The sequence below is a fragment of the Ctenocephalides felis genome, unplaced genomic scaffold (genome assembly GCF_003426905.1).
Source record: "Ctenocephalides felis isolate EL2017-DRISC unplaced genomic scaffold, ASM342690v1 CF-g0.4_SCAFFOLD_01492, whole genome shotgun sequence".
NCBI classification, from domain to species: domain Eukaryota; kingdom Metazoa; phylum Arthropoda; class Insecta; order Siphonaptera; family Pulicidae; genus Ctenocephalides; species Ctenocephalides felis.
In genome coordinates, this window is record NW_020537646.1 from 48,869,505 (window position 1) to 48,884,013 (window position 14,509).

Here is a 14,509-nt window from a genome sequence, read left to right on the forward strand (position 1 = left end):
ATGTACCAAGGACGTTATCCAGTGCCATAGGTGCCAGTTCTACGGTCACACTAGAATATATTATAACTGCCCTTATGCATGTGTATAATGTAGTGAGACCAACCCTAAAATCTCAACTAATTCGACTTCCCAACAACAGAATCAGTCGCTGCCATATGATAGTAGAAATCGTGAACGAAATTCGTTCACCAATAAAATATCAAATCACTTGGGCTACTCACAGGTCTTAAAAACACAAAATCATGTAAATCAAGAAGTTTCTGTAATCACTTTCGTAATCAACGATTTAAAAGACGTAATAAAACAAATAATTCAACAAAATACAATAATTATGAATATGTTATCCCTTGTGGTAAGTAAACTGAAATAATAGCCAATTTTAAAAAAAATGGCTATATGAAATGCCAATGGGATCTGCCAACACAGACGCAAAATTACTCGTTTTCTTAAAGAGCATAAAATCGACATACTTTTAATCAGCACTCCTAACGACATGATACACCACACACCACATCCAGACGGAACCAGTCATGCAAGAAGCGATATACTGATAAAATCAAATTTACACCATCAAGAACTCACCAAATACGATGCAAACTATTTACAGGCGATCAGTTTCTAGCTTCAACTCTATGGGTCCCAGATTTCTAGTTGGAGGTGACTTCAACTGTAAACACACATTCTGAAAATAACTATGCTTGAAGGTCGTGAGCTCAAAAAAGAAAACCTCTAAGAAATACGTCGTTGTATCGTATACAAACATCCAGACTCGCTAGATTTTGCCATTACAATAGGCTTAAATCTGACAAACATATCGATAATTTTGACCTACGGCTTGTCATTCAATCGCCCACCTTTGATACTAACATAGGGTCCACTTGCGCAGTGAGTTTACCTGAAACATTTTTATACAATTTTAGGACAATTTGGAAACTGTGCTGTGAAATACTATTTCCGAGAGACTGTATTTGAAGATACGCTTGAAATCACCAAATGACATAGATGACTCTTTAAGTCAAAAAAATAGTTGCGAAGAAACGGAAAGCTCGATGCCTTTGGCAAAAGTATCATGATCCAACGAACAGAACTCTATTTAACAATCTGAATAACAAGTTGAGAAGAAAATTGATTAAATACAATACTCGTGTTTCGACCAATACGTCACCAATCTAAATAGAAAAGATAATTCTACCTAGCGTGCTGTAAAAATAAATAAAAAAGCATTCAACAAACTCATTCAGCAAACCGATTTCGAAAAGGCAGTTTAATTAACTATATTATCCACGCCATTTATAGACTGAACGACTGGCCTCCGTCGCTCAAGAAAGATGAAATCATACTAATCATCAATCCGGGGTTACCAGACTCATACAAATCAATAAATCTCTTGTCTAACATTGCCAAATAATTCGAAAAAAATATATTGTCAGATATCACAAACAAATATGAATTATTTTCAACACACCAACAGTGGTTGACAAAATGTATAAAACTTTCGGGGATAGAAAGGTCTGCACAGCAGCTCTTCTTGATGTAAGCCAAGCATTCGATAGAGTCTGGCATGAGAGCCTACTAATTAAAATCAGCAAAACTAAACCTGATTATTTGACGGAGAGAACTTTCAGAAAAAAAGTAGGGAGACACGTATCCACCTTTCAAAAATTGAAATTGGTCTCCCTCAAGGAAGTGCTCTGAGTCCTATTTTGTACATCATTTATAAATACGAGACGACATTCCAACATGTAATAACACCCTCATAGAAACTTTTGCTGATGGCATTATTAGAACGGCTACTAACTCCAATACAAAATACTCCAAGAATATCTAGACACAAATGAACTTTGGTCCAATAAATGAGGAATAAAAATGAGTGAAAGAAGTCGAGCCATGTAACCTTAACGGTAAAGGCCCTACAGTCAGTGAATAATAAAGTTATACCCGGAGTCTCCACCATCAAATACATTGGTATTTAATTGAACTGAATTTAATCTATCGACTAATAAGACGTTACTCCAACCTATTCCTTAGCAATAAAGTTCTCATTTTAAAAGCTTCCATAAAACCTATTTGGACCTATGGTATCAAGCTCTGGGCATGCGCCAGTAAAACACGAATCAAGGGCTTTCAAAGACAATAATCAGAAATTTTATGACTCAAATCCAAAGAAATCAAATCCTACATAATGACCTCCATATCAAAACGGTACAGAAAGTTATTAGCAAAAGAAGCACATCCCACTTTGCCAGGCTTCATAACCACCTCAACTCAAGCATACAACCGCTGCTGTAGGACTCTCAACTAAAAAGACTGAAAAAAAGGCACCCAACAGATCTCCTTTAAGAAGGAGACGCTAATAAGAATTTTACCATCTATTAACATCGATTGGAGAGACCGCAGGCTGATTTAGAATATGAATAATCTGACTAGAGCTGGATACTGCACGAGAGAGCAGTATGAAGAGAACAAATTGATTTTCAACTTGCGGAAGAAATATATGGCATGCCTGGTGCATAGCTTTGTACAGATCAGCGGCGTGACCTTGAAGAAAGGCCGACTAGAACTATGCGTACAGTTTTGAAATATGGTGCTAGAGGCAAATGGAGAAGATAAAGTGAACAGAGAAGATAACAAATGAAGAAGTCCTGCAAAGAGTGAAAAAAGTATTCTACTGAATACGATCCTGAAAAGAAAAGGAAACAAAAACCAACAAACATGGAAGCCAAAATCCAGAAAGCATGAAAGAAATTTGGAAAGAAAAATACATGAGAAATGTATAAAAAGGGGGGAAAGACAATCATTGATTTGTAGTTGCTCCAAAGCCATGGACCTGCCTTTGGGCGGACAATCATTTCAAAGAAACGGACAGTTCTCTGTCAATAACTAATCAGGGCAATTTTCATATGATATCTTTCGAATAGTTTTTAAATTGTCAGATTCGATTCAAGATTATAGGCTAAAACGTGGAAGCATAATTTTGCACTGGCTTACCCATTCTAAGGAAACGGCGCTGCCAAAAAACTAACCATCGCAAATACTTATAAAGTTTCATTGAATAACTTTCAAATTTTTGAAATCCGTTCAAGAGTGTTTAGAAAATAAAAATTTTGAAAGAGTCAAAATTGGGCTCACACACACAGATGCACACACACATATTTTTTTCAAGCTTGGTCTCATTCTATCCAGAATTATTTGAAACGTCGAGAAAACTAATCAAATCGGATTTGCTAGAGGCAAATGGAGAAGATAAAGTGAACAGAGAAGATAACAAATGAAGAAGTCCTGCAAAGAGTGAGCAAAAAAAGTATTCTACTGAATACGATCCTGAAAAGAAAAGGAAACAAAAACCAACAAACATGGAAGCAAAAATCCAGAAAGCATGAAAGAAATTTGTAAAGAAAAATACATGAGAAATGTATAAAAAGGGGGGAAAGACAATCATTGATTTGTAGTTGCTCCAAAGCCATGGACCTGCCTTTGGGCGGACAATCATTTCAAAGAAACGGACAGTTCTCTGTCAAGAACTAATCAGGGCAATTTTCATATGATATCTTTCGAATTGTTTTTAAATTTTCAGATTCGATTCAAGATTATAGGCTAAAACGTGGAAGCATAATTTTGCACTGGCTTACCCATTCTAAGGAAACGGCGCTGCCGAAAAACTAACCATCGCGAATACTTATAAAGTTTCATTGAATAGCTTTCAAATTTTTGAAATCCGTTCAAGAGTGTTTAGAAAATAAAAATTTTGAAAGAGTCAAAATTGGGCTCACACACACAGATGCACACACACATATTTTTTTCAAGCTTGGTCTCATTCTATGCAGAATTATTTGAAACGTCGAGAAAACTAATCAAATCGGATTTTCTTGCAAAAATAAACTTCTCGTAAAAAATCGTAAATCTACAACACCATCAGGAACTGCATCTTGTCACCACGTTTAATACTAAAATTCTTTTAGTGATTTATAAGTAACTTTTGCTAAAATGTTATTGTATTATTATTGTGAATTTCTCTAATAGACTCAATAAAATATTTATTGAATTATATTAAATATCTTTTTACAAATTAAGTAAAACTATTGACAATGTCATTGTAAATAGTATGTATCTGCAATGTTGTTCATATATACTAATTTTTGTTAATTAATAAATATAATTATTATTCACAAAATTTACTTTACAGTTTACGGCTATAAAAAATACGTTGGCCGAATTTGAGCAGGTGAAAAATATTTTTCTAAACTATAATTTAGAGACTTATGAATATTATATTATTCTCTTCAGTACGCCGCCTACTGTCCACGAAACTTCACCCACAGTCATCGTACGTATACTGCCTTGTTCATGGATAGACCCTATGGTGACACATGGAAATACTGTCATGAATAACTGACGCTCGGCCGTACACGTTTGTATCAAGTCCGTCATGTAATGGTGACGCTCGACTGTGTGGAACCATCCACGGCCGTCAAGTAAACTTGCAGCTTATACCGAAGTGGTTGAAATTTTAAATATTTATTGTTTCAATGAGCTAAAGTTTTTATGATTGGAATGAAGTTAAATGGAGTTTAACATTTCTATATGTCTAATACCTGTATTCCAAAGGAGTAGGTAATTCAGAAAATTATGTTTGTAATCAAATTTTTTGTTTCAATAAGTTCAAATTTTTATATTTTTACATTTAGAAATTTAAAATTACAATTCGTTCCATATATTTATTGTAGATTAGTATAATATATTCCTTTGGTATATCGTAAAACTGTGTTTTGGATCGTTCGTCAATGTAATTAATTGTTGATTTGTTCTGATAATTATAATGAAATCTGGAAGTGATAAAGTTCATTGTCGCCGGAAACTGCAAAAAGATACTAAAAAGAGATAAAAAAGCGTGGCCAAAAACGATCTACCTCTCTTCCTTCCTCTACTTGTCTTGTTACCGTCTTCCTTCCTCTATTTACGTGTGGAGTGTCTGTGTATCAATATTTATACATGTAGATGGAACAATAATAATGATATGTGATGATCATTTCGAACCACTAAATGTCCATTCTTTAACTTTTTCCGTACTACTCCGAAATCGATAGATCTGCCAACGCAAATATGTAATCAAATTTTCCATCAATAATAGTAATATGTTGTTTAAATTATTCGATTTGGATGCACCGTTTCCTTAAAAACTACAATTATTAGCTTCCTTTGCTATGTATCTTCGACAAGTAATCAGCACGTCTCGCCGTCAATACAAATAGGCTGCCTTTTAAATCAAGCTAATTGGATGCTCCGTTTTCGCAAAAACTGAGCGTATTTTTTTGCATTTTTTGCATCGTATCTCCCAACCGGTTGCACGTGCATGTGTTAAAAACTAAACAGCACTCTTAATAAATAGGGATCAAATGCTTTTTGAATCATTCAAATCGGTTGAGCAGTGCACCCGAAAACGTCGACAAAAATTTGGATCCACACAAGACACATACTACTTACATACATAACTCGAGGCTGAAGAGAAGCTGCGCGTCTCCACGTATGGATTGGAGAAAACATAGCGCAAAAGTGAAATAAAATAACTATCGTGTACAAAACTCTCCTACATCTAGGAAGGGTTGATTACTCCACCTGACCATGCATAGCGGAAGCAATGTCAATGATTATGAATATCTATAAAGCAGAACCATTTGCAGTACAGATGAGGGATACCTCAGTACCTGCCGCCGAGGGTCTGCGAACGGGCCCAAAGTCGTCGTTTGGGCCCGTGAAGTGAAGTGTGTCAAGAAATGCTACTGCGCTACTGGGAGTATAATATAGAGCGTGAAAGTCTAAATCTACCATTCACATGAACACAAAGACATAAACAAGTAGTGTTGCAACCGCCACGACGTGTTTTTTTTTTACCTTGACAATCGATGGCCGGCTTGAAACCGAGTTTCCCGAAGATTGTGACAGAACAGAATACCCAACAGAACGTGGCTACTGATGGACATGAGGTTCAATTGAAAAAGCAACAAAAAATACCAGCGGAAGCAATCAAGATCCGTAAAGCTTACAGAAGCACAGTAACGTTACCAGCAGCCACGGCGCAAAAATTGCTTTCCTTCGTTGAGTCGGCAAAATTCGATTTGGTTGGGTGAACTGCCGTAAAAAACATCTAAAGACCAAAAACAGTGCTACAAATGTTGGATTTTCGAGCATCACGGATTTCAGTGCAGAAATAAAATGAACAGTTCAAATCTTTGCATTACGTGCGGACAAGAAAGACACAAAATCGCTAAATTTTAGGGAGCATGTAAAACAAGTCATTGACAAAGCATCACTGCGTACAATTCTAGTCTTGTACGCAGGTGGTACAAAGCAGACCAGAAGACTTACACTTTCATCAGCGATTGCGTCGGTGCTCACTTATGGTATACCTATTTGGGCACACGCGCTAAAACTCCAAGAATCATTGAGAAAAGTTGGACCTTTATCCGTAAAAGTGCCTCATAAGAAGTACGGGGCTTCAGTGGAACTTCGCCTCTTTGTCCTAGCTGTTGCAAGACGAAACCTTTACCAATGCAAGTAGTCAACAATATTAAGCTCTCAGCAACCTCAAACACACTCGTATAAATTTTTGAGGGCGTATAAGTTGTAATTTCTCAAAAGTCGTCCGCCATTTTGTTTTTGGCAAACTGAATATCAGATTCGTAATCAGCAGCCTCGAAAACAGTAGACTGCAGAGTTTCGAACAAATCGGGCAATAATTTCGATTTTTGGTCATCTTTTAAGAATATTTGACCACTGTGCGACGTTTGACTAAACCGGAGACATGGAGAGTCAACTACTTTTTAACACAAATGCTATCTGGACACTGTAGCGTTCGAGCTTAAATTCACCGCTTATTATATATTACTTTAGTGTACAGCGAAATAAACTGGAAAAAATCCTAAAGAAAAGGCTTCAACCAGAGACACTAACTAATAAAATCAATGCCCTCCCCCCGTGGGGGTTACAAGGATTGAGGAAAGCGGAGATTTTAGTCGGTATTAACATTGATGCCACCGACATATCCAAACAATTTGCGTCTGTTGAATATATAAACATATTTCCTACGCTATACAAATAATAAAAAAAGAATATAAGATACGTTCATACTAACAAACACACACATGCGCATATATACAAAACCTCTGAAACGTAAAGATATGCAAAAAAATGCATTTTCGAGTTTTTTTTGCGATTACTATAACTTACAAAATATGTACCATAAATTATTGTTATGTCTTTGAGATTTTGAGATAAGAAAAATTAGAGAAAGGCATTTAAAGAGAGCAGTTATACAATTATTATTATATCACGGTTAGACAAACTACGCACAAACTCGTAGTATAAATGCTGAAAATGATCAGCGGAATAATTGCATTAAACAATTTTATACATTAAAAATGTACAAAGCAAAACATTACCATAAATATTGTTTATATTTTAAAATCTGTAACAGTATAACCTGTATCCATAAATACATTTTTTCTTCGTTTCTTATAGGTGATTTTAAAATGACTACTTAAATTGACAGTTTTAATAGTTGAAAACGTATATATAGTTTACACGACATACCTGTAATACAATTATAAATGTCCAGAAAGTTAGCATAGCTTCATACAAAGGATTGTCTTCAAATATTAAAAAAGGAACACGTTGCCCGATATAGGATGATAACCATAAACCACAGCCTGTCGCTCCAATTCCACATAGCACAATTAGAATTACTACACACCAGATCACGTCAGTATTCATTTGCCTTTCCAATTTGGATCTTTTATATCTAAATAAAAAAATCCAAATCATACACAATTCATGGTTTAAATTATAAATAAATGAATAAATTACACACATATATATATATATATATATATATATATATATATATATATATATGTATGATTCTGAATTTGATGTTGACATATGTATTAATAAAGTCTAATAATCGGGCATAACATTAATAAAAAACATGAATTTCTTTCAAAAATTTATTTTAAATCCATACGTTTCGGCTATAATCCTAGCCTTCATTCAGTGGAAACTAAAAATAAAATTAAAAACTAAAACAATTGAATTGGAGTGAAAAGAAAAAATAAAATAGTAATTAGTACTTACAATTAGTTGATCTTAGTGTTAAATTGGAAAATTTTAATAATCTATGGTATTAGGATATGGTAATGCACTACACTATGTATTATAAACATTAACTTGAAATTACACAATATTTTCACAAAATACTGATTTGAAAAAATCACAAATGGATAGTGTGTTATTCGTAGACTGGTTGAAGACTCTTCAAACTTTCTAGGATTTTTTACTCATAAAAATATAGTTAGATTAGAGTTATAAATTGAAAAAAATACAAAAAACCGCTTATCATTGTTTGACCTTGAAAATATTTAAGGCCTAGTTTGACATTAAAAAGAAATGAAAACTGTCACTTGCCAAACAATTCCATTCCACACTCATAGGCTAAGACAATATTAAAATATAATAAATTCATGATTATAAATAAGGAAAGTGTAATGTCTTCATTATTATGGCCAGAAAGCAGTTGAGATGTGCCAAAAATTAAAATAATATAATAAAATAGAGTCAACATGCGTCTGACAGGTGATGCAGTCTGCGCATGCGTCTCACGGTTGTTAAATGTCAGTTAAAGTAATTACATACCCTATATTAAAATTGAGTTAGACAGATTATTTATTTTAACTAAACGTTAAAGAAAAATGAAAAGCGTTGTTTGCTAATATCTTCAGAAACATACATTTTAACAAAAATAGTGAAATCAACAAAATTATATAAATTAAATTCTTAATAATTCGCTGTTTTATAGTGTTCTAGGAACAATATTAAGCTAGATATAAAAATGGGGTTTTATAGTCCTCAAAATAAGCTTTAAAATGATTATTTCTGCGTGTAAAATAAGTGAGCTATCATGCAAATAGAAGACGCATACAATGTTTTTTTCAGTTAAATGAAATAGTTTATGAGTGCCATTTCCACCAAAATTAAAAATAATCAAATTCCATCTAGAATGAACTTGGTTTAAGAGATCTAGAAAATACCATAACTTTAGTACAAACGATTTTCAAAAAACTCATGATTTCATGAAAAAAATCCATTAAAAAAAACAAACAAATTCTCATTATTATATCTCTGAAATTCAAGGTTTTTTTTCTGACTAATTATTGTTTTTTATAATTTTTTTATTGCACAAATATTGATAGAGTTATAATTGTTTAAAGAGTGCGCGGCTGTAAACCAGAGTGTCTTTCGAGCCCTTTAACTCTTCGCCGTTTCAAAATAAGAGAAGTTACGGTAAAATTTATGATAGAGAAAGTTGTAGGTTATTTAATTACCTTTAAAATAGTATATTAGAAGTTCTGCTAAAATCAGAATTAAAAGAGTTATAATTCAATTAATGCCGGGGTTGGTGAAGGAGTGCAAATTGTTTTCACTTCTGAACTTAAGATTTAGATTAGCCTATTTCCAAAATATCAAGCAAATTGGAGCATAGTAAAAAAATTCGCAGGACACATTTTTTTTCCTCTCTATTTACTGGAATAATTTTGTTAATCGTAGGTTAAATAGAGTACATGTGAACAGGATTTGACAAATTAATTCACTTCAAATATAAACTTAAGTAAAAATGTATATTAAATTATTAGTGAGAAAAATGTAATTTAGATATTAAAATTACTAAAAGCCAGTTAAAATATGGTACGAATTTATAAAAATGATAGGCAACATTATTGAAGGAATTATTTTGGGTAGAAAAATTCAAGGTGATATTGTACCTATACCGCGAATGCTATATATTAATTCTTTCTGGATATGTTATACCTTTTAATAAAGTTCAATTTCCAATACGTATATCTTATGCTATAAATCACAAAGGCAGACGAAGATTTTTTGTGTGATAAATTTGGAAAATCAATGTTTTAGTCGTGAATAAACAAAAAAATCATTCATTTATACATCCACATCTAAAGGTATGACTAAAAATATTAGATAACCATTGGCATTAAAATAAATTGAGCTATTGGAAATAAATTTGTTCTATTAATTGCTGTGTATAATTTTTAATATACAATTTTATTGAACATATTTTAATATTTGTTAAAGGGATAATTAAAGTGTTAACTATGGGAATTGAGAATCATCAGCGCTCTACATTTAACATCACTCATATTTGTGTAAATAGTAATTCGAAAAACAATATTTTTTTTTAACTGAGCGGTTATATATGTGGATACAGGACAACGTTTGTCGGGTCATCTAGTATATATATATATACTAGATGACCCGACAGACGTTGTCCTGTACCCAATTCTACATTTTTTCAATATCCTGTACTAATATTTACCGTTCAGTTAAAATTAATAATTATTGTTTTTCGAATTACTATTTACAATCAATATATGGGTGAATGTAGAATTGCTTCTAATAAAATGATGATTCTCAATTCCCACAGTTAAGACTTTAATTATCCCTTTAACAAATACTAAAATATGTTCAATAAAATTATATATTAAAAATTAAATACTGCAATTTATAGTACAAATTTATTTCCAATAGCTCAATTTATTTTAATGTCAAGGGTTATACAATTGTTTAGTCATACCTGTAGATGAGGATGTAAAAATGAATGATTTTTTGTTTATTCACGACTGAAACATTGACTTTCCAAATGCATAACACGATATCATCTTGGATTTTTCTACCCAAAATAATTGCTTCAATAATGTTGCCTATAATTTTTATAATTTCGCACCATATTTTAACTGGCTTTTAGTAATTTTAATATCTAAATTACATTTTTCTTACTAATAAATTTATATACATTATTACTTGAGTTTATATTTGAAGTGAATTAATTTGTCAAATCATGTTCACATGTGCTCTATTCAACCCACGATCAACAAAATTATTGCAGTAAATGGAGAGGAAAAAACCGTGTGTCGGAAATAGGCTAATCTTAATCTTAAGTCCAGAAGTAAAAACAATTTGCACTCTGTCACAACCCACCGGATTAATTGAATTATAACCCTTTTAATTCTGATTTTATCAGCACTTGCAATACACTATTTTAAAGGTAATTAAATAAGCTACAACTTTCTCTATCATAAATTTTACCGTAACTTCTCTTATTTTGAAATGGCAAAGGATTGAAAGACTCGAAAGACACTCTGGTTGGACACTATCAATATTTGTGTAACAGAAAAATAATAAAAAGCAATAATTGGTGAGTAAAAGACCTTGAATTTTCATTTATATACCTTTTTACGTATCTTTTATTTTTTTAAATAGATTTTTTTTCATGAAATCATGAGCTTTTTGAAAATCGATTGCACTAAAGTTATGGTATTTTCTAGAATCCGTCAAGATCTCTTAAACCAAGTTGATTCCAGAGGGAATACGATTATTTTTAATTTTGGTGGAAATGGTACTCAAAAACTATTTGCTTTAAACCAAAAAAATATTGTATGCGTCTTTTATTTGCTTGATAGCTCACTCATTTTACACGCAGAAGTACTCATTTTAAAGCTTATTTTGAGTACTATGAAACCCCATTTTCATAACTAGCCTAATATTGTTCCTAGAACAATTTATAGAACACCGATTTATTAGGATTTTAATTGATATGATTTTGTTTATTACATGATTTTCGTTTAAATGTATATTTTTAGAAATATTTGCAAAAAACTATGAAAAACGCAAAAAACAACAAATTTTCAGTAGCCACTAACTTAAAAAGTAATTTCTTTTTTAACATTATAAAACATTTTCTCTTCTAATTAGTTCTTTTATCGATATCCGACATTATTTTGGAAGAGATACAATTGCACCACTGAAAAGAGATGTCATCCCCCCGGGAAGTGGCAAATGGTTCTAAATTATTTTTACTTTTAAACTTGAGAGTAAGATGAACCTAATTCCAAAATTCCATGCAAATTGGAGCACATCAAAAATATTCAGACCCAAAACTCTCCATTGACTTAACTAAATATTTCGTATCCAATGCCAAACATATGAATTTTTGACACAATGAAACTTCTAAATAATTGTTTGGATAAGTAAATTATTTTTGTATCGTGATTTAGTAAAGTAAGGCAAAACATGACTGCATTTAAAAGTTAAAAAATAATAATCAGTCAAAGTGAATTATAGGCTAAGTTTGATGCGCGATCACTGTCAGACGCATGCGCAGACTGCACCACCTGTCAGATGTTGACTGTAAATCTTATATTATTATAATTTTTGGCACATCTCAGCTGCTTTTTGGCAATAATAATGTAGTCATTACATTTTTCTTATTCATAATCATAAATATATTATATTTTAATATTGTCTGTCATTGTATTGACAGTCTTCATTTGTTTTAATGTCAAACCATGCTTTAAATATTTTCAAGGGCTAACAATGATAAGCGTTTTTTTCTGTATTTTTTTCCATTTATTTCTACAATATAACTATATTTCTATGAATCTACAAATTACAGAAAATTTCCCGAACAAACTTCAGGAAGATTCATGAAAATCCGAATTATAGTTTAGGAGGATTAATCATTCATACATAGATAAGAAGAATTTTATAAATAAGATATATATATATATATATATATATATATAAATAAGATATATCTTATATATAAAAATGGAGCTCTCTTTCAAATGTCCGAATAAAACTCGAAAACGGCTGAATCGATTTGGCCAGTCTTAGTCTTGAAAAATTCGTGCCAATCCAGAGAAAGTCCAAAAGGTGAGAAATTATTTCAAATTCGCGTAGAAACTTTTTATTTTTAATTTGAAAATTTTTGTAGAAGCGCAATCTAAATAAAACAATGGACGGTTGCTATTCCGTGAAATGTCAAACGTTTTTGACAGATGATGTTCAATTACGTTCAATAGGATATTTTACGTGAATATTATTTAATTATGATTAAATTGTAGTTGGTAGTTTTATTCGTAGTTTTATTTATATATAAAAACGTTAGTAAACGGGCCGCAAGTGTTACTAGAAACACAAAATATCAACTTTTTTTTAACTGTTAATATGAAAATGCACTTTTTGGCATTCTAGCACTCTTTCCTTCAAATCATATTTTTCTCAAACACGGTGATCTGAAAGATCTCATTTGTAAAATTGTATGCTCATTGGTATTTATAAAACATTTTCTAGGTTATATTATTTTTTATTTATGTTATTTAAATTCAAAACCTAAATTTGTTATCGATCAAAGGGACATTTTCCTGAATAACATTTTCCCATTTTCCATTTGAAATTTGTCAAAAAGCAGGTCAAAAAAGAATTTTTGTATAAGCTCAGTTGTATTATTTACAATTATACGCAAAATCCTGAATCAAAAAAAAATCTGAAAAACTTTAAACGTAATCAATAATCGATTAAATGGAATTTGTAATGACTATATAAGTCAAAAGACCAAAAATGAGTTGGATTGGATTATACCATGTTTTCTATAGAAAGTGTATAAAACTTCCAGTTTGATTATATTGATGAAATATAGACAAACTAATGGGGTTTATAACATTCAAACAACACATCCTTATACTCGTACACTTAAAGTATTAAATTTTTTGATTCTCTAGAAATTGTTTAGAATATACCTAACTTAGCAAAATAACGTTTGCCGGGTCAGCTAGTATATATATATATATATATATATATATATATATATACTAGCTGACCCGACAGACGTTGTCCTGTACACATATGTCTATATTAAAAAAGTATTTAACTTTTCAATATCATTCAACTTTTTTTTTAAATTATCTATAAATAAATTTAATTAATACAATAGTTATATTTATTTTCAAATGAACAATTTAACGATATTATATTCAGGAATGCAATTCCAATAATTAATGTTATTATAATTAATATTAATTATATAATTAATCTTAATTAATATAGTATATAATTCTTTTTTTATTTTAAACTTTTAATGTAGTAGAGTTTATTGTAATGCCAAAGGATATACAATATTCTTGGTGAGATTATTTGGTGTATAAATATATAAATTATTTGGGTTTCTGACTCTTGAGCAAGCAACATATAGTTGTCCGTGATTAAAGCACGGATTTTCTAAATTTATACCGCAAAAGTTCATTGTCTGCCCTTGTGACTTGTTTATGGTCATAGCATATGCCAAACGTATAGGAAACTGCAGACTTTTAAAAGGTATTACTGATTCCGAAGGAATTAGTGGTATTCTAGGCAAAAGAACAACATCATCTTTGAATTTTCCGCCCAGAATAATTGCCTCTATAATGTTTCCCATAATTTTTGTTATTGCTAATCTTGTGTCATTGCATAATTTTGGGGCATTTAAATTTCTTAATAATATAATTGGAGAACCAACTTTCAATAGTAATTTGTGCGGCGGCATTCCTGGTAAATCAAGAGAATTTAAAAATTCGACTGGATAATTGACGATTTCATCAGGATCAATAACAGTATCAACTGATTTAAA

General features: G+C 31.4%; 1 protein-coding gene across 2 annotated transcripts in view; it reads right to left on the bottom strand.

Annotated features, from left to right (window-relative positions):
* LOC113370306 (probable phospholipid-transporting ATPase VD) overlaps nucleotides 1-14,509 on the bottom strand; it is a 420,055-nt gene that overhangs the window by 264,056 nt on the left and 141,490 nt on the right. For both annotated transcript variants that reach the window (XM_026610976.1, XM_026610975.1), the window contains exon 4: nucleotides 7,588-7,795. In XM_026610976.1, coding sequence (XP_026466761.1) covers nucleotides 7,588-7,795 — 208 coding nt within the window. The remainder of the gene's footprint in view (nucleotides 1-7,587; nucleotides 7,796-14,509) is intronic.